This window comes from Melopsittacus undulatus, chromosome 8 (assembly GCF_012275295.1).
Source record: "Melopsittacus undulatus isolate bMelUnd1 chromosome 8, bMelUnd1.mat.Z, whole genome shotgun sequence".
Lineage (NCBI taxonomy): Eukaryota > Metazoa > Chordata > Aves > Psittaciformes > Psittaculidae > Melopsittacus > Melopsittacus undulatus.
In genome coordinates this window covers 10402154-10418092 of record NC_047534.1, presented here as the reverse complement: position 1 = coordinate 10418092, position 15939 = coordinate 10402154, and the positions used below count along the sequence as shown (strand labels likewise).

The 15939-nt window shown below is 43.9% G+C and overlaps 2 protein-coding genes across 2 annotated transcripts; both read left to right on the top strand.

Moving 5' to 3' along the window:
• The first annotated feature begins 5193 nt into the window (after positions 1–5193).
• On the top strand, positions 5194–12480 carry LOC117436579 (ubiquitin carboxyl-terminal hydrolase 42-like). The gene is made up of 12 exons (XM_034065374.1): positions 5194–5377; positions 6525–6725; positions 7739–7849; positions 7998–8093; positions 8261–8330; positions 8456–8546; positions 9088–9170; positions 9816–9927; positions 10529–10669; positions 10886–10986; positions 11451–11539; positions 12293–12480. The coding sequence occupies exons 1-12, from the start codon at positions 5194–5196 to the stop codon at positions 12478–12480; spliced, it is 1467 nt and encodes a 488-aa protein (XP_033921265.1).
• Positions 12481–12698: 218 nt separating this feature from the next.
• On the top strand, positions 12699–15399 carry LOC117436578 (uncharacterized). Its single transcript, XM_034065373.1, has 5 exons — positions 12699–12716; positions 13406–13494; positions 13848–14108; positions 14641–14927; positions 15019–15399. Exons 1-5 carry the CDS (start codon positions 12699–12701, stop codon positions 15117–15119), a joined length of 756 nt encoding a protein of 251 aa, XP_033921264.1. The 3' UTR covers positions 15120–15399.
• The last annotated feature ends 540 nt before the right edge of the window (positions 15400–15939 follow it).

The following is a 15939-nucleotide window of genomic DNA, read 5'->3' as shown; positions in this document are numbered from 1 at the left end:
AAACAGGGTTGTGATGAATAAAGCCTTCAGCACTAGGCTGCAATTTTGTGAGTCCCCTAAGGCAACTGAAGGGACTGGTATTGGAAAACCTGTAGTTTTTTCTATTTAGAAATCTATTTGTAACAATCGGTTTTGAGGAAGCTTTCATAATACGCAGACTTAGCCAGGTCTTCTGTGTTGTGCAGAGAAAAGTACATTTCACCTTTGTGTTGCTGGCTTCCATTACTTACAAGTCTCTGAACGCTAACCCTGCTCGGGAAGAGGGCTGGTATCTATCTGTAGGGTTACCTGCTCTGCTAGTTACTCTCGTATTTTTCCATCTTAGTTCTTATATTTATGAGCAGAGAATTACAAATGTCAATTAAGTTGCAATAAGGAAAAAGACCAGAGTGGTAGTCTCTCTTGTACTGGAAGTATTGAAACGGAGAAATACACCATAGTTCAAAACAGTGTGTTGACCTGCATGTTTAAGTGGCAGTGTTTAAGATGTTCATCATGTGTTTTTGCGTTGTGGAGCAGACCTGGTTCTTCTGGGTGTTCCTGCAGAATGCTCCCTTTTAAACATCCTTTTTCAAACAGAAACAGTAAATATTTTTGAAATCTAAATTCCTTGCAGTTGTTAGCGACGGAATTGCCCCACCACGTAAACTTCTTTTTCCACTTGAGAAAATCGGACTTCACAGGTGGGTTTTGTGGAAGCAAAACGCGCTGCCTCCCGTCGTCGGCGGTTGTCCCGTTCCGAAATGAATAGCAGCGAAGCTGCCCCTGAGGGCAGAGATGTGTTCTGTGGTCTTTTAGAGAAACAGAAGGCTCGCGCCTCTCTGCCGGGGCAGAATGGGCCGAGAAAAATTGGCCTAATTTGCAAAGTGGAACAGACCGAATAAGCACCCTGCGAGAGGACGCAAAACTGCGGCCCGGAAGGGGTAACTCGGTTCTCTGCCCTACCGGGCGCCATCTTGGCTGCTGCACTGGAGGCTGGCGAAGAGCAATCAACAGCTGAATCTCAGTTCCTACAAGCTTCACAAGACCCGGTCCGAGCCCTGCAGGACCAGGCAGTTAACTTAAAAGAGCAGTTAGACAAAGAGAAAACTCACGCTAACTACTTGCCATTAGCCCTGAAAGAGCAACTCCTTGCAGAGAAAACCGCCCCTCCACAAGTCGCAGAAAACAACTGAATATCCCCGCAGGGACCTGGGAGAGGCGAGGCTAAGGTTACAAAAATGAAGCGTTCCTGCCGCTTCTCTCCGCCCCTTGATAAATAGGGAATATACTTAGGATGGCGGAGAGGACGAATTCCCACTGCTTGCCACCAAAGAGGTGCCGTTATACTGCTACGGAACGAGCTAAACTTCGAACGGAATCGAGTCGTCCTCGAGGAGAATCAGAAACAGAATGTGTTTGGAGAGTATCGCTGTCTGGGGGAGGTGAATTTTCACTGAGTGAAAAGGAAGCTGAGGGATACTTGGGGCCAGGAGTAGTTCTAGCCACCGGCGACCACTGCGCACCCTGGTCCTTCAAGAGCAGCTTATTGGGCTGGAGGACTTGACCCTTTGGAAAGGGGAGATCCCCTCGCCATCACAGGGACAGTCGACCAGTGGGTAGCAAATGGGAAGAAAGCAGCGTATCTGCAAAGGATGTACGATCGGGAACTTAAACAGGAGTCCCCGATGACGATAGCGGTCGATCCCGGAAACATAAGCCTTCCCTCATTCGGGCTCTTCCCGACTCCTTGAAAGCCATGGGGATCCAGGTTACAGGGAAAGATAAGAGCAACATCCCAAAGTGAAAGGGCCGTTGCTGCCCTGGAAAGACTGCTTTCACCTGGTCGAAAGACAGAGAAGAAAATACGGACGTGGGGGGAAGTTGCCCAGGGGTTGATTAATGATGGGAGAAAGTGCGGCCCCCTCGGTATTTCTGGTGAAATTGATACTAAGGGACTGAAACGAACAGAGATAAAAAATCCCTCTTCGCCCGACTGATGGGGAACAGCAGACACCCCCTATTTGCCCAGGAGCTAGAAAGAGTCCTAATAAGAGGCGAGCGTAGTGGACATTGGAGTGATGACAGGGTATTTCTAAAGTTTGAATGGATGGATTACCCAGGGGTAAATTGGAAAAGCTGGTGCTAGAGTGGCCTGAAAGAAACCCCATGGGCCCTAAAGAAAAGGAAAAAGGTGGAAGGCCCCAGTGTCTGCACCACAAACTAGCTCCACCCCATGATTGTGAGCAGAGGGGTGGAGGGTGAAAATACATTCGACAGCTCACTGAAAACAGTTAAGGCAAAGTACTTGTTTTGTGGGACATTTTTCACTTGCTTCGTATATTTTGTGCAACTTCATGCATGGAGAACTCGACTCATAACACTATTGCCAATTGTCCTACAAGATTCCAGAGGACTGCACAATTTTGTTAGATGGTTTCTTCCTTGGTTGGGAGTGAGTGAATTAGGAAAAAAAGATTGTAAATAATATATCTGCAGGAATTAAGAACATTGAAAACAAAATTATAGATGTTAGACAGACATTAGAGGTTGAGGTATCCAGCGTATCCCAGGTGACGGTGCAAAACTGTACGGGCCCGGACTTGCTATTAGCTTCCCAAGGAGGCATCTGTACGATCCTAAGTACAAGGTGATGCGTACACATGCATCAGAGCAGCTATCTGTGTAGGTGAAATGTTAACCGATAAACACAGTGAGGGAACTCCACTTTGATCCACTGCTTGCAACACAAGTGGGATATGAGGAGGGCAGTGAAAAGCTATCCTTTAAGTCTGGAGACTTTTAGTATTTCCTCAAGTCCATGGATGCTTCTGAACTTCCTCTTGTGGAAAGTCCGTCTTTTAAAAAAAAATTAAATAAATGGGTCTCAAGTAGGAATTTCTGGATAATAGAATCTCTCTCAAAAAAAAGCTACCGCAGCAGTGTGTTTTGAAAGAGCCTGGAACCTCTCAAACGGGCTAGAGACAGGCAACAGCTGAGAAGCAATATTTGGTTCTGCCTTTTCACCAGGACTCCCCCGTAATTTAATAAGGATGGAAAGGGCTTGTGATAATGTGTGATTTAAGGAAAATGGAGGTGGGACGGGAGAAGGAGCAACTTTCAAGCAGTTGCTTTCCTACATTCCTACAAATTCTCTCCAGCAAGTTTCTAAAGGCTTCTGAAGGCTTAGTGCGTAAGATTTGGTGAGCTTGAGCACAAGACCGTTGGTAAAACAAGGAGGCTTTCTAGACAAAACCTCGCCTAAATTTACCTAAGTCGACCACTTGCTATGAAAGGAGGTAGCTTTGTCCTAACCGTGTGTACGGTTCGTCCACCTTAGCACAGATCCAGTTTGGATGTGAGGAAGCCACTTTCTTACAAAGAACATTTGGAATGTAATATCATCACACACAAGAACATTATTCCATTAGCCTGCGTAAATTAAAGAGATATATTGAGCACCACAAATAGCCGTTTAAGATGTCACATTTTAATGCTAAGAAATACTGCACATTTCCTGCTACGATAGGCTTAGTTATACGTTACTCTCGATAGTTATTCCTGCCGGATAGATGAACTTCATCTAAATACAGCAAATTAACTGCCAAGGCATTTCCTTCATGCTTCTAGGCAGGCATCCTCACCTAGTTAAATAAATAGATTTTCAGAAGGGAAGAACTCAGACAAAAGTGCTTCATGGCTTATTAATGCTTTTGCAATCTCACATTTCTCCAGAAATACCTTATTGATTGCTTTTCACACCCTTGCACTCATTGCTACCACTGATTCTGGCTTATTTGCATTACAACTCTACTTGTCCAGAGCTCAAACTGATGTATGCATTGCTCAAAACCAAAACCTGAAGTTGCAGAACAGAAGACTCGAAACACGTGATGTGAGCAGCTCTGAGATTACGCTGCTTTGCAAACGCCGGACATACGACGCAAAATCCTTTCTAGAAAGAGTTTAAATGTGCTCCATTAAGCAAAGGTATCTCCACACTGACACTTGCTCAAGAATTGTACCTCCGTTGGTTGAGTTTCACTCCCTTGAAAGTACTTGTATCGGAGCAGTCATCCAAGTAGACCACACAATTCCACACGCTCTGGGGAAAATCTAAGGTGTAGAAAAGTTTACTTTGTTCTTTTCCTCTCAGCCTCCGTTGCAAACATGCAGTAAAGCAGAACACTGGCAGGATGACACCCCATGCAAAACAAGGCACATCAGCAAGACTGCAACAGCCGAACGGCCTCTCCCTGACAGTCAAAAGGGGATTTGAAACACATCACCTTGCTAAGTCTGTGGCTTTTCCAGGACGCCCCGTTTCCCTGTGCTGTATCCCGAGCTGCTCTGCAACTCCAACAAGTCAAATCGCTTTGCTAAAGCACTGGGTCTCCAAAGCGGTCACTGGCACAGCAGGCACGGCTCAGGTACCACAAGTTTGTGAAAAACTGCCTGCTCCCAGAAGCAATCCCAAAAAAGGCACCTTGTGCCTCCAGCCTGGAATTCGGGGCTTTCCCTTCAGAACAGTAAGTGCACCGGGAGTAGAAAAGCATCGTGGTAAAAACCCCAGGTCCCGCGGCATGAGCGGCGTTGTTCCTTGCTCGGCGAGGAGGCGGCGGCTCCTCGCGGGGCCTGCCGCCTCCCGCGGGGAATGGAACGCTTCGAAGGGTTCCATTTCTCGCCGTCCTCGCGTCCCGACCGTTAGTTGCCGTGAGCACAGAGTCGCCGCTCGCTGCTGCGGTCCTGATTCCCGACGGTGCTCGAGGTGCGAGCCTGGGGAGCGACAGGCGGGGTGGGGAGGGGAGGGGCGGGGCGGGGCGGGGCGGGAGGGCGCTGAGGCGGCGCGGGACTGCGCCTGTCCCTGCACAGGGGTTGCGGCGGGTCGGAAGTGCCGAGCGGGGCTGGGTGGGAGCGTGAGGTGAAGTGAGGAGGGCGAGGCGAGGTGAAGCGAGAGATCCCTCGAGCTGTGCTCTGCCCTCGCCTTCCGCGTCAGGGTCGGTTTGTTTTGGCTGTGTTTGAGCTCTGCTTGCTCCCGAGTGCGGACATGCCGCGTGCCGCAGCGGTCCGGGAGAGCGGCGGTGCCAAAATGCTTTTAGGGACCAAAACCCGTCGGAAAGGCAGAGCGGGCGGGGGGGGGGGGGGGGGGGGGGAGCGGGTGGGTGCTGCAGGCTGGTGACGGAAGGCCGGACAGTTCCATTTGGAACCGGTACTATGACGTTAACCGACTTGGAGAGCTTCTCTTGCGACCCGGGAGCAGACCCTCAGAGCCCGGTGAAACACTGGGCAGCCGCGCCTTGGGAGAGCAGAGGAAGCCCTGTGCGGAGGGAGACCACGGTCCTGAGGCGGACACAGACCCCGACCCCGGAGTTGACAACTGGGACACCTTTGCTTCTAGGTAAGGTTAAAGTGATCATTAACTGATACTGGTTTCCTGGGTTGACAGCTGGATTGTTTTTGATGAAAGTAAACAAGCGTGAGGTGTGTGTGTGTGTGTGTGTTGGGGATATTCTTTATTTCGAGTTTTTGTGTGTTTGGTTGGGTTTTGTTTTTGGTTTTGTTTTTTTTTCGGGTGGTTGGTTTTACTTTTTCGTTGTTGGTTTGGTTTGGGTTGCTTTTTTCTTACGGTAGTGTTACATTGTGGAAGCGTAGTTTGCAATTTAGACACACAGAAGTGCCTTCATGTCTTCATGTCTACCAGTAGTAGTTTGGTATTGCTCCTTATTTCTACTTAGGTACTTCTCTGTATGTTACTGTTTTACAGTCACTGCTGCAAATGTTTGTTTTGTCATGAGACAAAGGCGTAATCCCTACTCCCCACTTAAATGCAGTTTCCTGAGTGGGGTTTTTAGTTTGGTTGTTGTCGTTTGGGGTTTCTTCTAGTATTTCTTACCAGCTATTTCGTTCTTCAAGTTACTTCGTTGATACTGAGTGACAGAATTTCCTTCTGGAATGCTTCTTGATATCCTTAAGGCAACCAAAAGTTTTACCTCTGTTACAGATAAGAAGGATGAAGATACCTTCAGTATTTAAAAAGCTGGCCTTCACGGGGCCCTACCAAGGGACTGCCAAGAAAACAAAAGCACGCACTGAGAACTTGGGTCCAGTACCAGCCGAGGAAGATGCCGAGAAAGTCCCGAGAGGTTCTGTGTATTGTAGAACCTCTGAAAAACCTAAGCCTTTTGGCCAGGAAGAGTTAAGTAAGTGTGTCTTCTGTCCTTCCCCCCTTTTTTTGTTCTTCAGAACAAAAACCCCCAACGTTAGAAAATGCAGTTCTCATTTGTTGCACTAATGTAAAGCAGGGTTGTGATGAATAAAGCCTTCAGCACTAGGCTGCAATTTTGTGAGTCCCCTAAGGCAACTGAAGGGACTGGTATTGGAAAACCTCGCTTACTCTTCCATCGTTCCTATAATCTGTTCATCACGTGGTTTTGCGCTGTGGGGCAGACCTGGTTCTTCTGGGTGCTCCTGCAGAATGCTCCCTTTTAAACATCCTTTTTCAAACAGAAACAGTAAATAGTTTTTGAAATCTAATTTTCTTGCAGTTGTTAACGACGGAATTGCCCCACCACAAAGAATCCTTTTTCCACCTGAGAAAATTCGCATGGATTGGCAACAGCCACTGAGCGTTGGAGTTGGACTGCAGAATCTGGGCAATACATGTTACCTTAATGCTACTCTGCAATGTCTGACGTACACACCTCCTCTGGCCAATTACATGCTGTCTCTCGAACACAGCAAGTCATGTGAGTACTTTCTAACATTATTCTAAATACGTTGGACAGCTGCAAAGGTGAAAGAACAAGAGTGATTCTGTGGAGAAAACGCGTGGCTTTCCTGTTTTACCTGTAGAAGCCGGCTTTTAACGCAATCTTCGTGGTGTTTTTCAACCTAAATGATTCTGTGATTCCATAGTTATTTAGCAGGGAGCTCGGAATGGCATATAAAGTCTATTTGTTCATTTAATGCACAACAGTAAACTTGCAAAGAAAGACCATTTCTTTCTTTGTGTGAATAATGAAGTACGTTGTAAAGGAAGGCATTTGATGAATATTTGGCATTTGGGTTTCCTGCTGGTAGAAAGGTGGTAAAATTTGGGATGTTGGCATCGTAGCTTCTTCGTCTCTGCAGCCTAGATACCGTAATGTGCTAATACGGCAATAAATGACATGTTCACTGTTGACCCATTAAGAAAGCCCACACCCTAGAAAGCACTACGAGCTCATTTCTGCTGACCTGAAATGGAAATCTGTGTGGGGCAGTATTAAAATTCAGACTGTTTTTTTTTCTAGTTAAAAATTTGTTTTTTTTTGAACCTTTGAATTTGCGTTCTTCACATTTCCATGGTACGCTTGAACTGATTTAGGCACGGGAGCCTCTTCTCGTATCCTTCCAGGTCTGTTTTGACACAGGTACATGCATGCTTTTTGGTTTGGCATCTAAATGTTTATTCCTAGAAATTTAACTGTGTTTTTTTGACATAGATAAAAATGCTTCCAGCTAAGAACCCTGTTGTTGCAAAAAGGAGGGCGGAAGTACTTCCACATACCTTCCTTTAACCTTTCCTTCCCCCAGAGGATTCTTAGCTCTGTGTCATGTAGCTCACCTCAGAGCAGTATGCTGAAAATCACACCCATTCTCTCTTAGCGCTGTGTCATCAATATCAATAGTGTTTCTCCTGGATATTGTTTTTTGGTTTTGTTCTTTTTTGGTAGCAGAGCTTATTTGACTAGACTGTGTTGCTTCTTTCACTCTTCAGGTGACGAAAAAGGCTTCTGCATGATGTGTACATTGGAAGCTCACATTAACCAGGCCCTGCGTCTCTCTAATAAGGCTGTCAAACCCATGTCTGTTATCAATGGCCTTAGAAGTAAGTCATTTCTGATGGTTTTCTTTTGATATATTTGGTAACTTTTCAAAGGACTATTTGATGCATAGAAATGATTTTGATACTTTTAGAAACGTGAGTTTTCTTTCATTTTCTGGGAGATAAATATAACCACCTTCTTATTTATTAGGAATAGGAAAGCATTTCCGCTATGGCAGTCAAGAGGATGCCCATGAATTCTTGTCCTTCACCATTGAGGCTTTGCAGAAAGCTTGCTTGAATGGAAGCACCACGTACGTATAAACAAATTATTTAAGCTTTAAATGTTCTCTGGCCCCTTTCACTCCTTTCTTTACTATACTATATTAAAATGAATGTCCTTGGTAAAAACTGTTTGAAGAGCTAACTCTGAGCCTCGCATCACCTGAGGTCTGATTGATAATTTCTTTCCAGGATTGGACACATCTTCTCAAGCCACCACACTTATTTATCAAATATTTGGAGGATACCTAAGATCCCGAAGGTACTTGTCAAAAATCTTCCTGTCCTTTGAACTGGTCTGTGTCTGTTTTGTCTGTAGTAAAGGACTTTGTACTTGGACTAAAGTAAAACGTAGGAAGACTTTAAATTTGTCCAGTCAGTGTTAAGCATTTGTATTTTGATTCCAGTAAAATGCTTGAACTGCAAAGCCGTTTCTGATGCGTATGAACCATTCCTGGATATCACTTTGGATATAGAGGTAAGGTGTTTTGTGAATATGGGTCGAGCTGTATAAGGACCTTTTTTTGGAGCTTTCCAAATAAAGGCATTTTACTGAAAACTATACACTGCTAGAAGGAAAGAGCTTGGTGGTGGATGGGTGTGGATTGGACTTTGGTCTTGTGTGGAAGGCACCTAGATGCTCTTGACGTTTGCAGTGGGTTTAAGCTGTCAAACCAGTAATTATATCTACACAAACACCTATACTCTCACGCTTCTCGATTATTCTGCTCCAGCATGCGTCTGTCGTTAGGCTGATGGGTTTGATTGTTCTCATTATTGGTGCCATAGCAGAGCAGAGATGCTGTCTGTGGCACTGCAAACTTTATTTCAAAGTAGCATCGTTTCCACAGGAGGTAAATGCTCAGCGTACTCTGAGGTTTCTGCCTCCTTCACAGTGGTTGCCGGTTGACAGTAGGTCACTTGAGGATGAGCTAGCAAGATTCTCTCGTTAACTACCAGGAGGTGTTTGAAATTTTGCATTTCCAGTGACTGAGGGCTCTACTTTCTTATTCATCCAGACCATTACATCTGTCACCGAGGCTCTGGAACAATTGGTGAAACCTGAACAACTGGATGGAGAAAACAGCTATAAGTGTAGCAAGTAAGATTCTTACTAATTCCCTCCGAGTATAAGAGAAAGCGTTTCATGTATCAGAGGAATATTTGGAAATAGAAGAATTGTGGCCATTAGCTGATACTAGACTTTTATTCCTAGTGCTGCCTGCACTGGGGCTTATTAGCCTTCGTAAGCGTGAGGTTGCACGCAGAAATATTTGTCTGGCCAGAAGTTAAAGGGGATGTCTGCTAAGTAGTAGGGAGCTGAAGCACGGAGCTGAGGACAACAACTTGGGGTGGGAGGCAACATCAGCTTGCTGAAGGTCCTAATGTTCTCTGCGGAACAAAGTGGGATTGGGTCTCAGTGCATGCAAACGGTTGTCGTTAACATGAGCAGCCCCTAAGGGCTCACTGAAAAATGTGTTGCACGGCTCTCATGCTGAATTGTTGGGAAGTCTTTCCTTCTTGTCGTTAGGAGAGATGCTCAGATGTTTGCTTGGCTATCAAAAGATAATGTTCCAAGTCCTTTGTTTTGTAGAGCTGTCCGCTTACGTGCTGCTACCTTCTGTCTATTAACAAACCTGAAGTGCAGCGTATGGGTTCATAGGCCTGTGCGAGAGATGAAAACTTGTTTGAGTTTTGGGAGGAGGAAGCATTTGCTGTTCAACGTTTGTCTGTGCTTGTTTTTAAGGTGCGAAAACATGGTTCCTGCCTCCAAGAAGTACACAATACATCGCTCCTCCAAAGTTCTCACCATCACGCTGAAAAGATTTTCAGCTTTTACTGGTGGCAAGATCAACAAGGTATATTTGCAGCTGTCAAGCAGCTTTATCTTGTTGGAGTAGGAGATTTCCCCAAGAGAATAGCATTTGAAAGAGGGGAAGTTTAGATTGGAAGAAATTCTTTACTCTTAGGGTGGTGAGGCACTGGAATGGGCTGCCCAGGGAAGTTGTGAGTGCTCCATCCCTGCTGGTGTCCAAGGTCAGGTTGGACAGAGCCTTCCTTGGGTGGCATGGTTTAGTGGCAGGTGTCCCTGCCCATGGCAGGGGGTTGGAACTTGATGATCTTAAGGTCCTTTCCAACCCTAACTATTCTATGGTTCTGTGATTTAAAGGTTGTTCATGTTTGCAGGCTGTAACTTCAATAGCAATAGTCTAAGTAAAGTCAATCTAACAACTACGGCTTACGGTAACCGTAAGAGTATACCTCACTCTTAGAGCTAATTCTGCAGAAAACAGTTCTCTGCAGCTTCAATTACTAAATGCTGTTTCTGAGACTAGGTACTTTGAAGTGAATCAAGAATATGTTTGTGTGATCCTAGCCTGTGTTTTTAGAAGGGTTTTTCTCAGGCTGTTCCATGAAGTGTTTCAGGGTAATTTTTGAATCTTCCTGTTTTGTGTTTAGGATGTAAAATACCCTGAATATTTGGATCTTCGAGCATATATGTCCCAGTCAATGGGAGAACCACTCATCTATTCTTTATATGCAGTTCTTGTTCATTCTGGTTCCACCTGCAATGCAGGACACTATATCTGCTTCATAAAGGTGGGTATCAGCTTGATTTCTAACAGGGTAAAATCATCCGTGCTGATAAAGAAAATGAATGTTACTGGCAACCACCATTCTGATGGAGAAAGGTTGAATGATGCGTTCTGTTTGATTTGTTTGGTAGGTTTTGTGCTGTAGTGTTCTGCCTGCGATGTCATTTGGACAACATGTATTTTGTCTGAACTTTTTTGTCTGTCTTTCTTTTATTTGCAGGCCGGCAATGGATTTTGGTATCAAATGAATGATGCCATAGTGGAGCGTTCTGATACCGAAACGGTTCTCAATCAGCAAGCTTATTTACTTTTTTATATCAGGTAATACCAACTACTGAATCTGTTCAGAATATATTTACTTTCCTCTTACTGATACTTTTCTTTTTCCCCCAAGTGCTTTTCTTTCTGTCCTAGGAAAAGTTTACTGTTTCTGTAATTCGGTTCGGTCTAACCTGAACTTACCAGTGACATTTATTGTCTCTCATTGCTTGGCCTTAAGCTGGTGTGCTTGTGTATGTTGCTCTATATCTGCTCCATGTAGCTGGCTAATATAGAAGAGGAGAAATTACGCCATAGATGGTGTAAGGGTGAGTTGTTGCTCTGAAAAGGATAGTCACTGCAGGGAGACCATTGTCTGTTTTTTAGTTTGTAGTCTTGGTTGAGTCTTTTATATATGTCTTCTGTGTCACATCATCTGTTCTTATAAAATTTTAGATGGGGGTTTAATCCAAGAAGAGGCTGAAAGAAAAACTCTAAACTGAGATCACTGCTTTTTTTTCCCCAAGGCGCTATGATTTGACACTTGGAGAACGTGGTTTTTACTCACCAGCACCGTCTTATCCCCGTTCATTCCTTGGTCAACTGGGGTCTAATAGTAAGCAGGCTGGATTTATGGGACCGCAACTTCCTCCTCATATGATTAAGGTAATTTGCAGGGAGCAAATAATGGCACCAAATTGTTAAGGTTGTTTTCTTTTGATTGTGAGGGGGGGGGTACTGTTTTATGGCATCTTGAGTTCTATTTTCCCTCCCACACTGCAGCTTTCTTCACAATCATCGGGCAACAGCCAGAATTATTCCAACAGTGGCTAATCCTAAATTGTGCAGCCATGCTACTTCATTATACTTCCAACTCAAAGTGCTTTTTAGAGCACCGAGAGCTGCTCTTTTGAGACACTTGAAGGAGTCTATTAATTCTTTGATGATGATGATCGTAATAATAATAATAATAATAATCACAACAGGCAAAGATCACTGTCCCTCAGTGTTACCTTGGCTGAGAGAGTGAAAAGAATTTATCTTGGTCCTGAGTACCAGAGCAATTACTGCAGTGTTTTCAGGGAATGTTTAAAGGGGAAAATAAATAGATTTGTGAAGTGCTTTAGTCAATGTTAAGTTGATTGTGTGGGTTTCAAAAATGAGGCTCATTTGATACCAAGATAGAGTAAACCAAAAGCAGCAGGAATTAGAAAAACTTGTTGGACTTTGGTTTATATTGGAAGTGGGGTGTTTTTCTTCTTAGGTGATGAGGCAATTTGTAGAAATACTTAGTAGGAGAATGTAATGTTTTAACAAGTGCTGTGTGATTGTACATATTCATCTTGCAATCTTTTCTTTTTCGATACAGAATTCAAGTCGTTTAAATGGAAATGGACCCCTAAAAGAGGATACAAATCCTGTGAGTATGGCATTAAAAATGCCATCTTCCGCTCCACCAACAGCTTGCATTCAAAACTGGGCAATGACCAGGCCTTCAGCTCCAGATCCATCAAAAGCCCAGAAGATCACTCTCAGTATTCAGAACAAATTGCCTGAGCACCAGTCTGTGTCACAACCTGGCTGTCTTGCCAGTGCTTTGGAGAATGAGGATCTCAGCAAGACCGTGCCTTCCTCCACAACTACAAATTCTTTCAGAGCAGAGTCTACCTCAAATGCATCTACAGTGGCAGTTGCGGCTAACATTTCCAAACAGGAAGTTCCTGATGAAATGTTTGTAGAGCCAGCAGTGAATCTAAGTCCTGCACTCGGCTCCGATGCTACAGTCCCTTCCAGTGCGGAGTCTTCAGGAAAATCTGAGGCGTCAAATGGCGTGTTTAAAATGAGCTACAAAATATCTTCCAATGGAATTGTGATTTGGAAGGTGGTCGGCACATTGCAGAATTCCCATTCTTTCTGTGAGAGTGCTGAAGAAGAGAGATCCCATCATGAGCTGCCACAAAATGATTCACTAAATGGTGCTATTAGTTTAGATATTGGATCTAAACAAAATGGACTGAAACTTGATTTTGCTTGCCAAGTCCAACCTGCTAAACCTTCCGAGGTCTTCTCTGCTAAAACAAATGGATTGCTTGAAGCAGTGAGTTACTTTTGTTTCATCTAGAACTTCTCACCTGTGGTGTGTTTCGTATTCAGGAGCATTAAGATATTCCTAATTCATGTGAAATACTGTGAAAACACACAGCACAAATTTCATCATTAACAACTTTGTGCTATTGTCCCGTTAGAAACTGCAGAGCTGAACGGGCATGTGAGAACATGTCAGCTTCAGAAAGGTTCAGCTGAGATAATATTTCATCAGTTTCATAAATATACTGGGGGGGAAGGGGTGATGTGTGAAATAGCAATAGTACATAGAAGGCAAATTGATCTTGTTTAATAAGTAATGAGGAAAGTTTGCAAACAGTTTTCTACTAAAGGTAGTGGGGTTTTTTGTCTCTTAATGTCTGCGTTTTAATTGTAGATACCTGTAGCTGAGTCACCAATTCCTCAAGAAATAATCTTAGAATCCCTGGCCTACAACCGCCTGAACAGGTTGTCAGAGAAAACAAGGTAAATTGAGTATACTCTGATGGAAAAAAGATTTCATACAAGTTTATAATTGTTTTACCCATCTAGTAGTACTATTTAATAGAAAGCTTTGAATCAGTACAGCAAATCCCACACTGTACATGTAGGGTTGCAGATGTCAGCGCCGAGCATGTATTATTCTGGTGTGAATTACAAGCAGATGCCTCAGGAAAATGTTCTCATTATAGATCCCGAAGCAGAGAAAGAACAGAACAAGACAGGAATAGATATCACCATTCCAAAGCAGAGAGAACTTGGAGCAAATGGAGTCAATTCTACAAATCACATAGAGATGATCATTGCAAGAGCAGATGGGCTCACAACACTCCTTGCAGAGAGGAAGGAGTGCATCACTCGGGCAGCCACAGAGGAAATTTCCATCATTGTTCAGTACCTCAGCAGCAGCCTGAAAAACACTCTCGGGAAGGGCACGCACCTCCACCTGCCTCAGCTCATGCACAGTTTGACAGCTCTTTCCGGGGAAACGAAAAACCGAGGCTTGGCAAGAGGAAACACGGCGACACAGAAGGAAGCAAAAGCGAGGTGGAAAAGAAATGCCGCCAGATAGATGATAAATATCAAGAGAAGGATTCCAAGTAAGTGGGGATTCCAGCATAATCTGCATTTTTTTTCCTAACTCTTTTCTGAATGTTTCTCATGCCTGTCTTTTCCCCATTGTTTCTAAGTGATTTATATAGGATGATCTGACTACGGGTTGCTCATTAGGCTGGTCGTTAGGTTGGTCAAGCAAACATAGGAAGGATGTTAGAATGGCGCTAGAACGCTAGATCTGGAGCACAAAGTTAAGAACCGGTTGTGGTTTAAGCCCAGCCTGGTGAACCCAGGACAGAACCACATCCGCGCACTGTTCCTGATTAGCTTACAACAATTATTTGTATTTAATTCCACATATTCCGCAGTTAGCCCGTGTAGGGATTTGTGTACAAACTAACACAGTTATTTAATCTGAGGGTTTATGTTTATAGCATCTAAAGTCAGATGTGCAGAAATTACTACAAAATAGGTGACACACAGCAAGCAATCGCTTGTGGTAAAACAAATAATATTCCATACACGCATCAAATGCTGCATCCGTTTTCCTATTTTTAACCTCCATGTTTCCCTCAGACTTCAGGATTTGGATGGCTTTGTGTTTCGCATTGACAATGACAATGGCGAACGGAAGGCGAAAAAGAAGAAACACATCAGGAAACTGAAAGACTTCTCGGAATATTTAGGTTGTCGTCTTGAGAAGACGACACAGGAGAAGAAGACAGTACCCATTTTTTCAGGCAACTCTTTACGTGAGCAATATAGAAACCAGGGCAGTGAAGAACCCTACAAGGACAGGAAGCCTTCTGGGGGATGTGACAACAAGAACTACGGCTTCATCCCATCCAGTGAGTACATGAAAGGTAAGAAGCCATAGGACGTTTGCAGGACTCCTTTTTACTCACCAAGGCACTTGTTACACTTGAAACAACCTTTAAATGTTATTTTTTACAGTAGTCCAAGTGCAAGAAAAACCTGGCTGTTTACCATCAAGAATGGCTCTACCATCAAAACGGACTGCTTACCATGGAACCTGGCTTTGCCATCAAAACTGACTCTTCACCATCAAATGTGACTTTTTACCTCCAAACGTGACTGTTTGCTTCAAACCTGACTGTTTACCACTGAATCTGGCTTTACCATCAAAAGATGAGTCTTTACCTTCAAAATCAGCAACTCTCTACCTTCAAACCGGACTTTACCGATGTTGACCATCAAAACTTTGGATTTATTGTTGAAACGTTTAGCATCAAGACAAAACCCATGTTTGAATTCCATTTTCTTAATATACTGACTCTTGTGTGAAGTGTCAGTTGTCTGGTTTTGTCTCTCGAAAGTGGCTAGCTAAAGACAAATTCACACTGTGATTTTAATATTTATTATTAAATGCTATCAAACTGTGATGCATTTCATGTTCACTGCTCCTGCATGGGGAGACCAGGGAGTGGGAACCTGTGTGAAATACAGTTCATCTGACTAAATTGTCTGGTCTAATTAATCGACTTGAGGGAGAGAGATCTGAGTTGTTCCCCCACTTGCCTTATGTTTGACTGAAGCTCATGGAAGGGAACGGATAAAATCCCTCCTTAATTTAGGGTGGGAAACCAGCTCTTAATGGAGTAACGTTCATAGCAACACAGCTAGGAGTGTTCAGCCTTACAAAAACAACCGATTTTGCAGCTGAGGAGTCTTCTCTCTGAAAACTTGAACCTGTCAATTTAAATCGGTGTGCTTAAAGGTAGGCGAAGAGGCTTTCTATTTACAAGAGCAGTTGCAAAATCAGATCTTAAGCTCTCAAAACAAGTAAATCAGCACACACCTCCCATGTATGCTTGGTAAATGAGGAGCTATGCAACAGTAGAGTTTCACACTTTA